Source organism: Heteronotia binoei, chromosome 7, assembly GCF_032191835.1.
Source record: "Heteronotia binoei isolate CCM8104 ecotype False Entrance Well chromosome 7, APGP_CSIRO_Hbin_v1, whole genome shotgun sequence".
NCBI lineage: Eukaryota > Metazoa > Chordata > Lepidosauria > Squamata > Gekkonidae > Heteronotia > Heteronotia binoei.
Window position 1 is genome coordinate 118676558 of NC_083229.1, and position 19887 is coordinate 118696444.

At 44.8% G+C, this 19887-nt stretch overlaps 1 protein-coding gene across 1 annotated transcript in view; it reads right to left on the bottom strand.

Moving 5' to 3' along the window:
* Positions 1-3886: 3886 nt before the first annotated feature.
* The window catches only part of ZCCHC2 (zinc finger CCHC-type containing 2), a 57931-nt gene continuing 41930 nt past the window's right edge, over positions 3887-19887 (bottom strand). Inside the window, exons 13-15 of the mRNA XM_060244370.1 lie at positions 15090-15218; positions 6681-8114; positions 3887-5771 (exon numbers count right to left, since the gene is read on the bottom strand). Of these exons, the coding sequence (XP_060100353.1) occupies positions 5704-5771; positions 6681-8114; positions 15090-15218 (1631 nt within the window). The 3' untranslated portion in view covers positions 3887-5703. The remainder of the gene's footprint in view (positions 5772-6680; positions 8115-15089; positions 15219-19887) is intronic.

Below are 19887 nucleotides of genomic sequence, written 5' to 3' on the forward strand. Positions count from 1 at the left end.
TTACCTGTTTATAAATCCAATATCATCTTCTTCTTCAAGCAGCAAGGGACATTTCAAGCATTGAGGATGCCATAACAGGGTTTTAGAATTGTTTATAATTTTCCTGGAAAGGAGCACGTGTCTGATTGGGGCCAGACTCTGGGTTGAAATTCTCGGGCCCAGCCTCCACAACTCAGAAGGGGACGGGGAGGGAAAGCAAGCAGCATTTTGCATTCTAGGGTTGTCAACCTCCAGGAAGTAGCTGGAGATCTGTGATCTTATAGGTCCCTCCTGGGAAAGGTAGGGTTGCCAGATCCGAGTTGGGAAACTCCTGGAGATTTGGGAATGGTACCTGTTGCAAAGGCTGATTTGTGTATGGTTGCTGAATTCACACACACATACCCAGAGAGTCAGGATCGGCCAGGGCTTTTTATGTAGAAAATGCCCAGCAGGAACTCATGTGCATGTTAGGCCACACCCCCTGGTCAGGAAGGGGGTTCAAGAGGGGTGGGAGTTTCTTAAAAGCGAAATACTGAAAGCGCAATCACAGATGATTCCTATGAGAAGAAAAAATGGAAGAAGCCTAAAGCCGACGTGGCTCCGTAAACAGCTCTCTAAAGACTTGAGAGATAAAAAAGATTCCTTTAGGAATTGGAAGGAGGGCCTTATAACCAAGGATGAATATAAACAAATCACCAGTGCTTGAAGAGAAAAAGTTAGGAAAGCTAAAACTCAGTATGAGCTTAGGCTGGCCAAAGATGCTAAAAACAGAAAAAGGGTTCTCATGTTCTTGATTAAGAAAAAGTGCAAGGATATGGCGGGCCCAACAGGGGCTCATTTGCATATTAGGCCACACCCCCTGACACTGAGTTCCTGTGCGTTCCTCCTTTAAAAAAACAACACCACCCTGGGATCAACTGAAGAACAGACAGTTTTTTATTGCAATGAAAGGGGAGCAGCTCCTCCAGGTAAATCAACTGCTCCAATGATGGTGGAGTGAAGAACAGGTAAAGGTAGTCCCCTGTGCAAGCACCAGTTGTTTCCAACTCTGGGGTGATGTTGCTTTCACGGCAGACTTTTCACGGGGTGGTTTGCCATTGCCTTCCCCAGTCATTTACACTTTCCCCCCCAGCAAGCCGGGTACATTTTACTGACCTCGGAAGGATGGAAGGCTGAGTCAACCTGGAGCCGGCTACCTGAACCCCGCTTCCGCAGGGATCGAACTCAGGTTGTGAGCAGGGAGCTCAGACTGCAGTACTGCAGCTTTACCACTCTGCGCCACGGGGCTCTTAGTGAGGAACAAGTTTTGCACAAAATGTAACAATTTTGTATAAAAGGACATGCTAGGTGACTGATCTAGCACATCCTGGTTGGTTTGAAAATAGTCTACGGTACGTAGCTTTGCCTTTTACCAATTCATTAGGCCTCAGATTCAGCAGGAGCTCACAGCAGCACAGCTCCTGAACCTGAGGGCTCCCCCTCTTCCTTGTCCATTGAATAGCAGGGGCAGCTGCTTAACAATCCCTGGATTAGGAAAGCAGGCAACCAGCCAGCCAGCCACCAGGGGCTTTGCCAGACCCCCAGCAGCCCTCATTTACCCCTGGAAAAGCCTGCGCCACCCTTTCTCCACTTCCATGATTTTGGGTGGCTTGCTGGCCTTTTGACTGGGGGGGCACCCAGGAGAGCGAGACCTGTTTGGGCTGGCTGGATCTCTAGGCAGCTCAAGCAGGCATCGCTTGCCCGGTGCTCTTTCTTGCATCAGGTTGCTTTTGGCTGGTGGGAGGGGGCAGCATATGCTGAGTTATGCAAATGAGCTCCGCCATCTAGTTTTATACAAAACGACCCCTGGGCATTAGGTGGGATTTATCTTCCCAGACTTCAGCATTGTTGTATTGTATCACGAAATATGCAACCGGCAGAGAGCCCATGTCGTTTATGGGCCTTGCCCTCTGAGAAGACCTAAATTCATGCTGGACTCACCTGGCTATTCCTCTGTCCACAGCAAACCAGTTACCTCCAGGGCAGGCAAACGCTGGCAGCTTCAGGAACACGTCTCTCTCCGCAAGGCACAATGACTTTCTCGACCAGCTGCTCATGTTGTTTATCTCGGGACACACGTGCATGGCAAGCTCAGACTGGAACACTTCTAATCATCGTTCTTAGCTTGCACCACCAAATTAAGAGAGACTGCTCCATCAGTCAAACCATTGAGATACATAAAATCACAGCCAGGTGTATTTCACTGGAAGCTCTTCCACTAACATTCCAAGGCTCACGTGATAGGTATAGTGATGCTCCATAACCATTAACACTTCCCCATTCCACCCACAGGGAGTGTGGCACAGCAATTCGAGTGTCAGACCAGGATCTGGGAGACCTAGGTTCAAATTTCCGCACTTCCATGGAAGCTTGCTGGATATTGAGCCAGTCACATGCTCTCAGTTTAACCTACCTCACTGCTGCTGTGAAGGTAAAAAGAAGACTATAATGCATTTTGGGTCCCCAAAGTGATATAAATAAATGTTCTATTAAATTCAGTAAGGTCCGTAACCATAACAAAGGGTTACTTATGGTGTGGCTAACATCCCACATGTGGCAACTCCTTGTAGATCTGTGCGCCGTCCCTCATTTGTTTTGATGTTTTTTTCTTTCATGGGCTCTGCTCCCTCAATTTCTCCTGTCATTTATACTCTGCTGCCATTTCTTCTTGCACATTAAGTTTTAACCCTCTCCTCAAGTCACACACCTTCTCTGATTTACCACAGAGGAGACTGGGGCACAGTCTGCTCATGTTTCAACGAAGCCCTGTAATTAAAATAGCCTCTATTAATCACAATATAATCTGATCCGCCTACGTTAAAATTCTTGTATAGCACCAAATATTTAAGTTGTTATTTGTTCAAGTTTTATTGCTTTTTAAAATTGCAACTGAAATTGTTGTTTTTAACATGACTGTTAGCCGCCCTGAGTTCACTTGCAGAGTGGGTGGGTTATAAATCTAAGGAAAATAAATAAACGAATTACCTTTTTAATTTATGCAGCCAAACTGGTGATAGCACAGAAATGGAAATCAGAATCTGCTCCCTCTTTTAAGTTTATGGCATTCAAAATTATGGAAAATATATATAATGGCTAAATTAACTGACATGAACAAAAAGCCTGTGGAACTGGAAACTGATGTTTGTTTTTTACTATTTGGTACCCAATATTAGAATACTTGCAAAAATATGGAGAGATCCCAAAGATTGCACCTATGTTGTATTTATGGTAACTATATGATGAAACTTCCCCTCCCTACCCCACCCCCCTTTTGTTAATTTAGATATTTGATAATACCGTCTCTGACCGTTTATGTATATCACATACTGTATGTTTAATAGATTGGACTACTTTTAAAATAAAACAAAACAAAGCCCTGCAAGTAAATGAGACCCCTCCATGAGGACATGATCCCTCCAACGCATCTTGTTTTGATGAAGGCGAAGAAGCAGAGTTCTGAATATGTCAACCAGGTTTTTGTTTTAGAAAATCACACAAGTGAAAATGAGCAGACCACAGATTAAGGTGAACATTTGAACTGAGAGTGGGGGAGGAAGCCTTCTGTGTAGCCAGGAACAATGTGAGAACAGACCTCCCCCCCAGTAATAAGGCTCAATTACCCAGCATCATCTCTAATACTTATCAGCTAATGTTCTTTGGGCATTTCTAGTCCAGCCTGAGCTAGACATTAGCTCCGTTAGGAAATTATTCTTGCTCTTCCCAACCTAACTTGTGAATCGTTCCATCCAATAGCAGCTTATTTTGCTTAGAATCTTTGGAGCTGGGAAAGTTGATAATATTTCAGCCTTCACCCGGGAAAACGGGCAATTTTGCTGTCATGAATAATTAAGTACAGTATCTGCAAACGTGATTTTCCCCCTTTTTATTGCTGTTAATTCAAGGAAAAATGCTGCATAAAATCCAATCTGTTCTAGAAATATAAGTGACCTTTCCAGTACATAACATTTCAAATATCAAAGTATATGGTAAACATACAAATAAAGAGAAGGCAACGTACCTCCCATTTACAGTACAGTATCTTAAATCATAAAATAAGCCCCATAAACTGGCAGATAATTCAGAATGTGAGTCCACCAGTGTTTCCACACCCTCACTAAACTCAGAAGCAGTTATTTTATTTTAATATGGTCCAAGATACCCAGAGCAAATAAAATATTTTAACCAAAATAATTTCCTATGCTAATTTTTTTTAAATTAAAGTTCTCATCTACCCCTTTAACTCCCACAATTTCAAAATATATTGGTGCTATAAATATAAATGCTATCTATGAAGAAATGTAGTAAATCAAGTTTTCAAGTTTTTTTTTTCCTTTTAACAGTTGGTTGACTGAACCCAAAGTGGGTTTTGTTTTGCTGCATGTATATCTAATTTTCTCAAATAAGTAAAATCTATATTTCTGCTATGAATTGTGAGGAATGCTAATACCTATGGATACACAAATTGTGGTAGTTCAGCGTTCATTTCAACAGTCAGAAGTCTTCTTCCAGATAAATTCAGTGCATTTAAGAAACCAAAAATATTACCTGGAAGCAATTTAGGATATATTGGCTTTTAGAAATAAAATACAGCAGCGTTAAACTTGGTGACGTGACACAAACATGATCAATCTTCACACTCATTGGAGTCTTTCACATTATACCGTGATCACACAGTGGTAAATTGTCATAAGAAAGTGACATTGCTATTTGGTAGACTGGTTCTGGCATAGAAATACCCAATTCGGATCTGCAGAATTCAGGTAGGTTTCTGTCCAGATTGAAACAAGCCATTTTACATTCTAAATACAACACCGCAATAGCCAAAAGGGGAAAAGTTTAAATCAAGTAATTTTTTTTTTGTTCTGACAAACTAGAGTACAAAAAAGGTACTCACTGCCAACTTTCATCACAAATGCAGACACACAAACTAAGAAGGCATTCAGACCGTTCACCCCCCTCCCCACTTTGAAATAGAATCAACAGAAAAAAATAAACACAAACTAAAGAAACTTGTTCAACTTATTTCTTATTTCAGAAATTAGTTTTAAAGTCCACATTGTTTTAAGCCTTCCCCATCCTATGTATTTTCACTGAGGCACGTAAGAGCTATATATTTATCAGAGAATGCATATGCACTGTTGAGGGTTTTCAGTTTAACAAGAAACCAGCGTCCCCATTGGGTTCACAGACAGAGCAAATCAGTTACTAGTGTTGTGGGCAGGATCTACATAAATGGCTGAACGCCCCCCCACCCAGTCCCAGGGAGACGGCAGACCCAGCCAAGGGGGAGGGGGGAGAAGACTCAGCAGCATGGGGGGGGGGAGGGAAAGAATGACCCAGTTTCTCCTTTCAACCATATGGCTGTTCAACCAGTGTAGTCAGAGGTCAAAATGAAGTAAACATTGCATGTGTTATGTCTTCAGTGCAAAAGTCTAGTCATTCAAATGCTCATCGGATCGACTGGCTGAGATAGCAACACACTTTATGCGAGTCAGACCAGGAGCAAAACTGCTTTCTTCTTTCGTATTAGAACAGAAGTTCATGAGCAATGGGGGGGGAAAAATGCAAAAGAATATTAAAAAAAACAACAACAACGAAACACACACACAAGGAATCTCTCAACTCCAAAGAATTCCCCAGATTTCCCAGCCTTCATTTTGGTATGTAGGCAATGTTTACTTGGTTTCAGTCAGCAGAATCCAACGTATCATTAGGAGGGGGTGGGGGAGGTGCATATCTCAATCTGTAAGTGCCTAGAACGGGAAAAAGAACTTACTAAGTCACTGCTTACACTTAGAATAAAATTATAAAAAGCTACAAAGCAGCAAAGTGAACATACTCTCCCAAAAGGCTATTTTACTATCTATAGGCAGGCTTGTACAGACTACCTATAAGTTGGTTTGAAAATAATAATAAAAAAAACCTTCTAAGAACATTTCTCCACAATGAACGACAAGCAAATAAGAGTACACTAGACCTGAAATTCAGAAATAATTTCACCCATTTCAATGACATGCTAAAAACCTGAAGTTGTGAGGTCTTAAGAGCAGACAGCTTCAGAATTTCAAGGCTACCAAATTGAAATGTTCCTCTCAAATTTCTCAGGATGCAAATATGCCTGAAACAAGCAAATATATATATTTTCATCATCTGCAAACTGCAAATGATGGCACCCCTTAACTTCAATAGCTTATTCACGTGTATGCACATCTACACCCTTTGTAACAAATATCTCTGCTCTACCAAGACAGAGGAGAAAGACAACTGAATATCTAGTTATGCATAGGTATAAATGGCCAATTTTATGGCCAACATATGAAATGTCTAAGTGATCCGTTTAAAAGCCAGAAGGTTTGTTTCTGACAGCTTTGGGTTCTGCAGTCACATTTTGGCAGCACAACTTCTAACAGCCAGGGAAATATACTAAGCTGGTTCCGATTTGTTTCCCCTTAAGACAGGCTACAGCCAAGCTCACAGGGTTGCCAGTGAAAATTCCCTTTGTTCCATTAGGATGATGAAAGTATCTGGGCCTATCACAAACTACAAAATGGGTATCGCAGCCAATCACACAGAGTCATACAAACCACAGAGAGCAGGACGGGGGCAGCGGGGACAATAAGAGAAGTGAAGTCAGAAGCAACTGTGTGGGGAGTTATGATTACCTGGTTGACTGGCCTCCATGGATGACTGTTTACAGTCCTGTGCATAGTGCCCACTAAGACCACAATTATAACAGGACACATTCCCGTTCTTCTTGGGCCCTGATCCATTAGCATTGGCAACTACATTTGGAGCCGGATACACAGGATAGAACCTCCCGTATCCTGCCATCTGCTGCATACCGTAGTTGGTTTGGCTCCCCATGACCGGGTCGTGCATCAGCCCGTTTGCATACGGCGCCCGAGGCAAGTAAAAAGGGATCTGCGTCCCGTTAGTCTGGTGCGGCTGGTTGAGGTAGCTACCATTGCAAAGCGACGGCAGGGGGATGAAAGGTGGAACTCTGTAGACTTGTCCGTGAAGTGGGTTGTGATAAAAGTAACTGTTAACTTGAAGGTTGCCGTTGGTCCCACAGCCGCATCTGCGGCCACAAGACCCACACAGCCCAGACCCCGGCTGCTGTGGAGATAGCAGAGCCCCGTTAGCGTTAGTGTTCCCGACAGCGCTAATGTAGGAGGTACTGTCGCTCTGGGCAGTGCTGTGTGTTAGAGCAGGGATGGGGCTAGGGGCCGGTCCTGGCGTGTGGGTGGGCACTGCTGGAGGAACGGTGGGCTGGACCTGACTCACACACAGTCCGGAGGATGGAGGCGGCGTGGAGGCGATGGTGTTCAGCACAGCTGTGCTCTGATTGGGCAACACACTGGAAGTATGAAGAGTCACTGGTATGGTAAAAGGAGCGGGTGGAAGTCCTGTCGAGAGGCCAGCTGCGGGAACGACTACTTTTAGACTGGAAGGCTGAGGGATCGCTCCTGCGTTTCCCTCAACATGAGGCACCACTTGATTTAGGCCCACAGCGTGGGATGCGGGCTTGGACATTGGGTCTGTAGTAGAAACGGCAGGTCCTGGAAAGTTACCTGGGTTGTGGACTGGGAGAAAGGCAGTGTTAGGTGAGCCGATGCTTAAATTCCCTGCTTGCTGCTGCAGACTGCTCATGGGGCAACCATCAGACGAGGCCTGTGGCGAAGAGATTTTCATTCTGTGCATTGTTGGCTGGACTGCGGGTGGAAGGAACGCAGCTGGCAAAGGGGAGGAAGCGGCGTGTTTTTCGGATTCGCCAGCTGAGCCAATTCTGACAGCGGAGTTTGCAGGCTCCCTCATTGGGGAAACGGGAACAGGACCGCCGGCAACCATTCCCAAAGTTTTCCCGTCAGGAGCTATACATGGCGGAATTGCTGCCTCAGGTTTCTGTGCACCGTTGTGCGTCACGCAGTGCATAAAGGAAATATGTTGGAACTGTGAACTCAGAGGATCTTCTACCATATTTCCATTCTGTGATCTCACTGAAATATGTGCAGGTGAATTGCTGACATCTCCAGTGCCGTAAGCGGTAAATCTCAACACATTCTGGTTGCCAGAGTCTTCAGAATTGCTGTCTGTGTCTGTGTGGGAAAACAAGGAATCATTAAACTGTTAACAACCACGGCTTCAGAAGTTTCCAGGTTTAAGCCCCTCAGACTGCTGTAAGAGCGCCTGGGATATAGTACAACGGTGACAAAAATTATTTATTAAATTAGGGATTTTTTAAACCCCGCCCTTCCCCACTTATGCAGGGCTCAGGGCAGTTCACAGCAATCTAATATGATACAATATACAACAGAACACAAGTTAAAACCATTAAAATACAGTATTTAAACATCCAGGAACAATAAACAATTTAAGAAGATGGCAATGTTAACCTTCTGTCTGGGGGGCGGGGGGCGGGTGCCAGGCAGATGTAAAAGCCATCACTGCCCTCAACCAAAGGCTTCTCTGCCTTGCGTGGCCTGTGAAACTTAATCAGGGCACAATGTTACTTGGCAGAGAGTTCCACGAGGGCTGGGGCCAGGGCAGAAAGGCCCTGGCTGAGGCTAGCCGGATAACTTTTGGTCAAAGATTGTTATTCATGTCAACTAGAGCTGCTTACAAATTCTGGATGTCTGATTCCTGTAAGCCCTGCACTCTCCACAATTCATATATCCAGACTAAAAAAGCATCAGAACAGACACCACAGAAACTGCACTGATAAAACTTTCACGTATTACTACTTGCAGTACTACTGTGCCACAACTGACAACACAAAGCAAGTTGTTGTCACTATTAATGTGCTTTTCAAAATGCTCTGGGCAGAAATATCTAAGGCATTAACTGTCCACTGAGTGAGCTACAGAAGAGTTATGCACAAATACACAGAATCCAATTTTAACTGCTGAAGGCAAAAAGCTAAAACCATTTACTGCTGAAAGTCTATTATTTAAAACTGAAATACAAAATATTTGACATAAAAGCTGCATCTATTCAAGAACAGACAGAATCTGTACAACAATCCAAGCTTCGGAGGAGGGGGGGGGGACCAGCTTTGAGCAAAGTGTTCATATCACCTGCTTTCCCCTCTCAGTACTCTTCTCTACATTCAGATAACAAATCAAGATTAATAAAAAAGCCAGTGAAACCTGGAAGGTTATATGAGGTAGATGGCAAAACTATAAGCAACTAGAAGCTAGCTACCTGTTGCTCTAGAGGGTTAGCAAAGACAGTCACTCTGAATACAGGTTCAAGATTTTTTTAAAAGTGTAGAAAAGAACAGGTTGCTTATCTGTAACTTGTGTTCTTCGAGCAGGTTCTGGGTACAGTCACGTTGACAGGAACTGAGCATGCACAGACTGACGCCAGAGAAACTTCTAGTGCTAAGATTAACGGGGAGTTTTCAGCACTGGCTGCACCCACTGGGAGCACCTGATGGCAACGTGCGCACACAGAGAGGGTGGAGCTGAACTTCCCACAGAGTTCTTCTTCCCAAAAACATGGCATGAGAGAAAAAAGAAGCACCCGCTTGTAAGGAAGGTGGACGGGTTGTGTGACTGCACAGATGGCCATCGCTCAAAGAACATCAGTCAACCTGCTCTTCTTCATGGATTCGTGCATCACACTGATTGGGTAAGACTAGCAAGGTGACTTCTACTAGTTCCCACTGAAGATGGAAACAGGCATGTCTTATTGGAACAAGGTGCTTGGTGCAGCTTGAGCAAAAGCCGTGTCCTTTCAGGCTCTTGAATGTTTAAATAGTGATGTACAAAGGTTGAAGGCTGTGACCAGGCTGCTGCTGCCTTCCAGACATCTTGAAAAGGTATGCCCTGAACAAAAACTGTAGAACTAGACACAGCCCTAGTAAAGCAACCTGTTTGATCACAGTTGCTCGTGCCACCTGGTAGAAAAGGGAGATGCGCCAAGGTATCTATTAGCTTGTGTGTGAAGTCCCTTTTTCTTGCCGCCATGGCATACAAAGAGATGAGGATATATACAAAACGTTGCCACTGTGCTTAGATAGGCGGTGAGGGTTTGGCACATGTCTAGGGTATGCCTTCCTTCCCCTTCCAAGGATAGATTTTTGAAGAATGCCAGTAGCACTATGAGTTGGTTGAGGTGAAAAGAGCTGAATGTCTTTGGAAGAAAGGTGGGACCGGGGAGTAGGATCACCTTGTCTGGGTGCAAGTGAAGGTACAGAGGGACAGCTCACAGAGTTCACTCGCACACTGGACAGAACTAAAGGTTCCACAGGAGAAGAACCTTAGGAACTGGAGGACAAAGTGTCAGAAAACCTTTGAAAAATGTCGTAGATCAAGAACAAAGAACACAAAGGCCTGGGAGAGCAGAACAGTACAGAGAACTAGTACAAGGAGCACACAAAGCGAGGAGATAGTGAGACCCGATTCATGCAAGGATAGAAGACACTCTAGCATATGTACACTATGCAAGATCCAGACCTGGAGAGGACAAGTACAAGCAGAAGTGCTTTCAGCTGGTAGAGAAATCTTTATGGATTGTTTCCTGGAATTCAGAAGGACACGATAGAGGTAGTGTAGCGGTGGGTCAGGTCCTCCACAACGGGTCAGCTTCAGCTCAATAATATCTAGCTGTAGAACCAGGTCTCCATCCTGGGAGATATAGGAGGCTGAGAAAAATCCTTCTGGCTAGACAAAGAACGGATGGAAATGAAGTACGGTGAGGCCAGAAGAGGGTGATAAGTATACCACTGGTCAGATCCCATGTGATCTTGACAGATAGAGGGGGAAACATACAGGAACCCTGTATTCCATGACATCACACTGTCTTCCTCCCATACTGTCCAGTCTGCCAGTTAAGATCTTCCTCACCAGAGGCAAGGTGAACGGTAGCCAATTTTTTTTAGTAGTGGAGCCTTCCAGTTGCACAGGATGGAGTAGAATACATTGATTCATTTGTGGACTGCTAACTGTTCCAGGATGCTAATGCAGAGAGTAGCTTCTTGGGCAATCCATGAATGACTGAAGGAAAGTCTCAACAATGAACGTCCCAACCTCATAACACAGCATTTGGTTATAGGAATATCCAGACTCCCTGAAGTAAAGGGGACGCTTTCCCTGAGTGCTTGGATGATGCTCATCATTGCAGTGAGATGAGGACCACGGTAGGAACATGCAGAATTCAAGATTGGCTATGAAGGATAGGCTTGAAGGCTCCACTGAACCAGTTGATGCTGTAGCAGGCACCATGAAACCCAGCAGGCATTACATCCACAGGGTGGGTCGGAAGGGCTGTTGAACGAAACGGAGTGCCAGATGGATAACCATGAGGGCTCTGTCTGAAAGAAGAGGGGCCCCAGTAAGTTATCAAACAAGATGACAATCCCTATAAACTTGTTTTATCAAGTCATTGAGGGTCGGGCATTTTACAGCACTCAGCTTTAGACTCAGTTGGAGAAGAGGCGAAGGAGAGCGTGAAGGTGTCTCAGAAAAGGTCTTTGGGATCTCTCGACAACTAACTAATCACCAATGTAAGTGTTGATGGCTATTCCTAATTGAGGAATGATTAAAAGATGAGTCATCACCATCACCATTCACTTGGCAAAGATATGCTGTGCCACCAGCAAGACAAATGGAAGTGCCTCACAGTGGGACGGACCTCTTGCAAAGAAGGCAGGAACCTATGATGCTGGGGGCCAATTCCAATATGGAAGTACATATCTTAAGATCCACTGAGGAAAAACATGTTTTTTGGCCACAAGGGGCAGAATGGTACCCAAGCAAACTATCCAAACCTTTATGTTGAGGATGCAACGGCTCACCTATCAGGAGTAGGTGATGGCAGCCTCTTGGGCAGCATGACAGACTCTCATCCCCTTTTGAGAAGCTGAAGCAGGACTGATAGCAACCTTTGAAAGCAAAGAGGAGACTTCCAGGACAGAGGGAAGGGTGGAATCACAAATGAGGTGGGTGGCATGACCTGAAACTCTACAGCAGGGGTCCTCAACCTGCGGCCCGCTGAGGACGTTTATGCGGCTCGCCGGGTTATGGCAAAATCAGACCGGAAGTGACGTTCGACCTAAACTTGCGTTAGCAATGCACACTTCCGGCACTGGGCTGAGGCGGCGGAGACAGAGGGTGAGGTGATACCGAGGTGAGGTGAGTTCCCAGGACGGGGTGTGTGGTGTGGGGAAGGGAGAGAGATGCAGAAGACGGAGAACTGACGGCCCGCGGCCTTGTACAGTAACGGCAGTCCGGCCCTCCAACAGTCTGAGGGACAGTGAACTGGCCTCCTATTTAAAAAGTTTGAGGACCCCTGCTCTACAGCATAACAGATGCAAATAATGCTACAAACACAGGCAACATCTGCAATGCATTCCTACATTGGAAGACCGTTGTGAAGTACAGGATTGTCTAAAGGGAGTGAGGGAAATAGTCAAGGGCAGCACTGGGAAGGCACTGCAATGTTGGGAGTGCTGCAATGCCAACTGTGACTTACAGAAGGTCACCCTGGAGAAAGATGTAGCTGAACTGCAAGTGGAAGAGATGAAGGTTAAGTCTCTGACATCGGCAATTATAAGAGCTCTGCCCCTGAGATCAGGGTCCAGATGTGCAGTGGACTTGAGTTCCTATACTTGAAGGCATCACCCACCACTCTGGAGCAGAAAAGGCCTTCTCCTTTGAATGGGAAGTCCTGTATGCAGATTTGGGCTTCTACTGTTAGTGACGGAGAATTCAGCTAGGCATGGCTGCATAAAGTGACAGAACTTGCCAGTGACTTGACTCTACAGTCTGCAAAGTAGCCAGCAGAGCTGAATTGCTGTTTTGTTGCTGAGAGAAGTTGGTTCTGTTGGAAATGGCCAAGTAATAGCGTCTTCTTTTTCCCATTGACATCAGCAGCATGACACAGAAATGAGGTAGCTGGTTATCTTGAGGCTCAAAGCTTCAGAACAGTAAAAGTTTGTCCCTGCCTGTTGGAGAGGAAGAGGTCTTCTGTCTGCAGGCAGGGGAAAAGGATGAGATTGCAAGGATACCTGGTCTTGAGATGGCTGCTTTTGGATGTATTGATCCCAAGCCATCTCACAGTCAGTGCTGGGAGACAAGGCGGCGCATCTTGGTCCTGAAGTGCAGGAGATGCTCAGCCTCAACAAGCAAGATTTTGGTACTGATTCCGATCGCAAGGGTGGTTGGTATACAGAAGGCACAAAACAATTACAGTCAGTCCCAAAAGGTTTCCTCAAAGGACCAGCATACTGTTTTGAGACATAACAGGAGTGGCAAGGACAGAAGGTATTCTGAGCAAGTTGAGAGTCAGTTCTAACGAGGGCAGTGCTGTTTAGGCAGCATGTCGCGCTTGTCTCAGTGAACCCAAGAATGAGAGGACCTCAACCAGTACTTCAGTGAATGGTGAAGACTCCATGAGTGCAAGCAGCCCCTAAAGTTGTAGGGAAGGCGACATCTGCCTCCCGGTGAAGGTTCTTGGGATGACAATCAGTCATAATAGGGTTGGTTCCACAATCCAAGGGGAGAGTCATAACGGGCTCTTCTGGGAATGGCATCAGTGCATCCGGGAAGAGGCAACATGTCAACAGAAGGTGCGTTCAACAAGTCCCTCAGAAGCTGAGCCAACATACTCTTCCACCACAGCCAAGAAGGGTGCTGGTGTGGGAAGGACAGCCTGGGACCTCTCCAATATGGAAACAACAGAAGAGTGCACAGATTGGTTGAGAGTAGTTGCAGCGGTCAGAAGACCCTGGGCTGAAAGTGGAGGCGTGGGCAAGGGGGCTGATGTGGACACCAGTAAAGGTGAGAAAGTCAGCTTCTAATGGTCCTTACTCCCTCCTGCTTCGGGTCAGAGGAAGGGGAAGGTTTACATTTAGAGGGGTGTTTGGAGCTAACTGAATCCTTCCTTGATGAAGAAGGGACAGCCATTTCCAAAGCCAAAGGCTCAACTTACCAGCGGCTTTCAAAGCAAGCAAATGATGCTGGGGTTGAGGCTGAGCAGTGTCAAGGGATTGTCAATGAGAAAGTGAAGCTGGGACAGTCAAATATGATGAGATTGAATTATGAATTTCAATGACAAGAACCAACCCGATCCTATTCTCCCAAATCAGATACTTGGCATGATTGTCTCTAATAGACCACTTGTCCTCACAGAAGATGCAATGCTTAAAAGGTCGTTTTCTGTTCCATGAACAGGAGCAGAAAAAGAGTGGGTCTCACAATCCAGGAAAGGGGGGCGGGGAGATTGGAAAATGAGAAACCACTATCTGAAAACTTGTTTTCCCACTTATCTTCCTTCTAATTAGTGGAAAAAACCCAGCCTAGCTCATTTGAGTACAGACAGAAATTCTTCATGTCTTCAGTGCAGTGAATGAAGAAGTACTGTGCAAGAAGATGACTCCACTCTCTGAGTTTGTTTACAGGTAGGTGGAGACAGTGCAACCCCCCCCCCCCCCAAATCTCCTTAAGCTTAGTTTTTCCAGTTTGAATCTGGACATACTTGAGTCCGCCCAATCAGTGTGATGTACAAAGACCATGAAGAACAACAGAAGCTTTGTAAGGCTAGATGCAGCATACTGGTATTTTGGGGGCTGGAAGTCATAGTGACTTCTGGTGACTGACCCCTACTGTTCAGAGGTGGCTGAATAAAGCCTGCTCCTGCCCTGCTGGTGTTCCAAAGAAGTCTCCTATTCAAGTACTGGCCAGAGTTGAGCCTACTTAGCTTCTGAGATCTGATGAGACTGGGCTCACCTGGGCTATCTAGGTCAGGGGCCAGCATGCAGGTTTTTTAGAAGATACGTAGTTCTTATGAAGACAGTCATGAATCAGCTAGAGAGAGGAGCTACTGACAGCGACACAGACATGGTAGATCTCGGAATGAGACTCATTCTGTACATAAAAGCTCCAAATTCTGAACTTATCATATTCTACCTAATGATACCACAGTAAAAGGTGTGGAAGTCTGCCCCTGAGGTTTTACCATGAACATTAATCCAAATGAAAAGCGAAGAGTACTAAAAGTATTCTTCTAGTGTATCACCGTCTGTGAGCGTCAAGAGTATTTTAAACACACACATGCGCCACAAATACAACCTCTGTCTTTTTCTTCTTCACTTTCAAAGCTTTCCCTTCCATCATGCCGTGGACTAGAAGGAGAACTGTAACTCTCTGAAGAGGTTTCTCCGCATGTATCATGTCCAATAGTAATGTCTAAATTTGAATCTAGAAGAAATTTGATATCAGCAAGGTTATTGCCAAACACTACAAGATCAGTATGCATTAAAGTTGTGTCTTTCTGAATCTTTCACCCAATACTGATGCATCTTAGTGTACTGCTTTACAAACAGTTCTGTCTAATGTGACTGTATTTCACAATTCACACACATAAATATAAATCGTAAAAATTAAAAACCCTTATAGCACTTTACATTATGATACATTAGCATACTCAGAGTTTCAAAGGGTTACTTTAAGCACAAACAAAAAGTAGAGGATGTCTAGTGGGATTTCCAACTCTGATTAACTAATCTTCCTGTCATAAAATAATGGTTTGGATTCTTCATCAAGACAAAAAGAATGAGCTCACCTAAACAATTTTTTTAATGGCCAACCCCCTATTTGCACTAGAGTTCCTCCTTCTGCCTACTAAAATGCCACTCCCAAGGTTCAAAAGGAAAGTCTTAAATGCACAGAAGGGAAGATGCAGCCAATGGGGAGAAAAGGGCAGATATCGGCCACCTCCCTGCAGCACCAGCTCTGCCACAACTCACACCAGTTCAAATGCTGTCTGCCCCTCTGGCATAGATAAAAATGTAAAATTTCTCAAAATTTAAAGTCACGGGGGAAATGGAAGGTTTTGGAAAACTGAAACGTATGCAATAACGTCCTTAAGAAGCTTAAGTTTATTTTTATTGATTTATCCTAAAACACACCTTTTACAATACTGCACTACTTGATATATTTATGAAATTTTAATACCTTTGTTAATCTTCAGTCTATTTGCAGTTTCACACAGGGTGAAAAGCTCTGGAAGAGACTGCAGGTGTCCTTTTTAACTGGTGATGAAGGACTGCTGAACATATGAATATATGAAGCTGCCTTATACTGAATCAGACCCTTGGTCTATCAAAGTCAGTATTCATTAGGGTTTGTAGAATCTTTCGGGCCCAAGCACCGTGTTCTACTGGAGAAAGTGCACAGCACAATGCACAGCAGCCAAGAAGGTCAGAGCGCCTGCTCCAGCTGCAACGCCACTGAGGATGTTCTCCACAGCTGAGAACGAAACGTCTGGTAGGAAAACTTTCTCCAGTAGAACACGGCACTTGAGCCCGAAAGATTCTACAAACCCTAATGATGTTACCAGCCGTGAAAACCTAAAATCTTTGATAAAGTCAGTATTGTCTACTCAGACTGGCAGCGGCTCTCCAGGGTTTTTCACACCTATTTGCCTGGACCCTTTTTAATTGGAGATGCCGGGGACTGAACCTGGGATCTTCTGCTTACCAAGCAGATGCTCTACCACTGAGCCACCATCCCTCCCCAAGAGACTGCTCTGTCAAATGTTGTGTGTTTAGGGTATAACTGGCTGAGGTGGAAAGCATGGATGAGGCAGCCGAAGTGGCATTTGTTTCCTACATATGGAGATGCTATGGCTGCTGTAATGGTAGAATGACCCTTGAGTCCAGATGAATCAGTTGCTTGGCGAGCTTGTAACAGAAGCTGCCAGCAGAAATCTCTGGGGAGGATGAAGGGACCTCACAGATCCTTCTTGGGGTCAGAATAGCAAGAGTTACAATAGCAGTGCAGGAAAAAAAATAACATTCCTGAATACGGATGTGCATTTGGGTATATCTGAGTGGAATATATATCTGAAAAATACATTACTAGTATTTTTTTATATATTCAAGGTATCTGGAATTCTCCAGGATAGCAGTAAATGGGTACTGAAAAATCCCAGAAATATTTGGAATCAGCCGGAAGTACTGGGAGTCAGCTTGTGAAGGCTCCAAGGATTGGTTTTTGTCCCCTTACCACCCCCACCCCCATGTCTGTGTCTTCCCAGGCTTGGTATTGGCTTCCCAAGCTGATCCATCTTCAACTATGCACTTTTAAATTGCTTTTGTTGACTTGCAAATTTGTGGTCTTTGCTCAAGTTGTTTAGTATCAGGTTTGCTTTTGTGGTGATTTCTCAGGCTTGACACTGCTTTAAATGTTCAGGTTGTACATAGGCTCAATTCTAATTTTTACACTTACTGGGTTTGCAAGCAGCTTTCCTGTTAGGCTGGGCTCAGGCAATTCTCGGGTAATACGCTGGCAGAGATTCCTGGGTCTGACATAGCTGTAGATTCTCAAGTTATAAATCGCTGCTCTTAATCTCTACACCAGGGATTGCCAAACTTGCTTGACATAAACAAATACTACACACATCTTTATTAAAACTCTCAATACTGGACTGGGTGGTGCACCCAACTGGACTCAGCGGGGCAGCCAGCAGCTTCCCTCCCCTAGATGCTCACCTTACCCCCTTGGCTCTCGCCCTCTCTTTCACTACTTCAGGTGACCTCTGTGGTTGAGGAAAAGAGTTTGCAAGCCTACCTATTTCCCCCTCCTTCCCTGCTTCACATAAGGTGGAAACAGCCGCTTACCTAACTCAGAGGCTGACTGAGGTCCTAATGCTATGCACACTTATTCAAGAGTAAGCCTGCACTACGTTCCTCCTCAGCTTCTGGGAGCTGCACCATATGAGTGAAAAAGCCGTGTGTGGCTCCTGAGTCATTGTTTGGCCACCCCTGCTCTACACCATGCTGGCATTCCTATTGTTTGGCTTGGGCAATTCTTTGGTTAAACTTTTTTCCTATAGAAATCAATGGAGGATGGTGAAGGCAGTGGCCCACAGAATTGGACATCTTGGTCCAATTCACTTGAAATTGGGGGGTTATTAAAAGGAGAGGCAACAGCAGCTCTGTTGCGATTTTGGGGCCAGTAACTTTAAAAACAGCCCCTCCACCCCCCCCAAAAAAGATTCCGCATAGGGATCAATGGAGCTGAAAAAATTGGAATCCGCCCCCCCCCCCCCGCCAAAAAACCCCCACCTGGATCTGAATACTTACTGCTTTTTGGAACCCAGGAAATTGGGAATACTGTTATCTTTTGGATCCCTGATACCCAGATATGAAAAATACCAATTTGTTTGGAGCCACACATCCCCATTCCTGAATTGACGAACGCTACTAAACAGAAAGCCAATGCCTTTTGCACATTTAGACTGTGCCAAACTTGCTTTTTCCCATTCCACAGATCAGGAGAAAAAATCAGCAATGACATTCTAAAGTAGAGAGGCACAACCGCATGCAGGCCATATTCATGGGACCAGCAGGCATCTCCTCCCCTTCAACAAAGAACTTTTTTCCGCTCTGCTTTTCGTTCTCTCATCTGTTCTTAGCCTTCTCACCTAGAGACGCACACAATCCTTTTGAACTGGAGTCTCAATTACAACAGAAGCTGCCGCTTCATCTGGAGGCACTGGGATAAAAGGTGCTGAGATTGCTCCATGAGAACTATAACCCAAGCGATCACTGTGCTACTACCACACAGGTGGCCATTGTGGTTTTAAGCAGTTGGCTGTTCTAACCCAGCAGCTGCTGATTTAAATACTTTAAGCCAACGCTGAAGTCATTAAACCAGGAAGAGAAGCCACTGTGTCAGGAAGTGATCTACAGCATCAAATTTTGCTGAAGATACTGTTACAGAGGTGTACAAATGAAGAATTCAAGGGACCTCCAGGGAAAGGTTGACCATTTCCCTAAATTCTTGTCAGATCCATGTTAGAAACAGGAAGGAATAAATGTGAGTATCACTCCTCCACGCAGAGACCCAAGAGTGAAATGAACGCTTGTCCCACAGGTATCTTGATATACCTCCACAGCTGCCTGTCCTGTATATCCACGTGGGGTTATGATGTGTGGTATGTTCCCCTAATTACACTCCTGGCATTTATGATTCCAAAACTACATAAGCCAAAAGCGGTGGGATAAAGAATCAAATCATATATATGAGTGGACAAGTGCCTACCCATTAAGGATACCAGGCACAATGAAGAGAGGGGACCTATGGAGAAATACAGATGGCTTTGAAAGGATCTTTCAGCCTGAACATCTGATGCACCTTGGCATCCTGGAGAGGGTATCTGAGCGAGATGCAATAAGAATTCAAGCCTAACAAGGACAGTTCAAGAGGGATTGAATAGTATGGCTACCAGAATGGTAGTCTGTCACTCCTAGGGTACAGCTGAGATTGATCAGGAACCAAGGCCTGACTTGCTTGCACAACAACCAGTGGAAAAACAAGCTGTCAGAAAGCATCAGTGCACCAAGATCTTTTGCTTCCTCCTTCAGCTTGCGCAGATGCAAGACCTATGATCAACTGCTTAGGTACTAATCCCACAGAATCAGGCTGTACTTTGGATCTGGTGGTCCATGCAGAAGTATGGATGTGGCAGAGACACCACCACGTAATTCTAGACAGTAGGCATGACCGGAAGCTTCACAAATCAAACAGGGCCCTGGCTACTGAGGCCTTTTCCAGAGCCATGCCCTAAGTCTGGCTATGCATGCAGGATTTCTAATAACATGGACAAGGGCCTACCTTATGCTTCAAAGACAAATCAAATTAGGTTTTCTTCTATTCCCAAGGAACAGGTTTGTTTGTTTTTTAAACGAGAACCCCTGTACCATAGGCACTCAGAACTAGAAGAAAACACCAATGCAAGAAAAATGAAGGATGTTGCCCCCTCTATCTGGATGAAATACGAAAACCTCAACTTAAATTGAGAGGAAAATAACTGGTCGAAGAACTCACTAGTAACAGGCCCCTCCAAACTGTTGCTATCGCA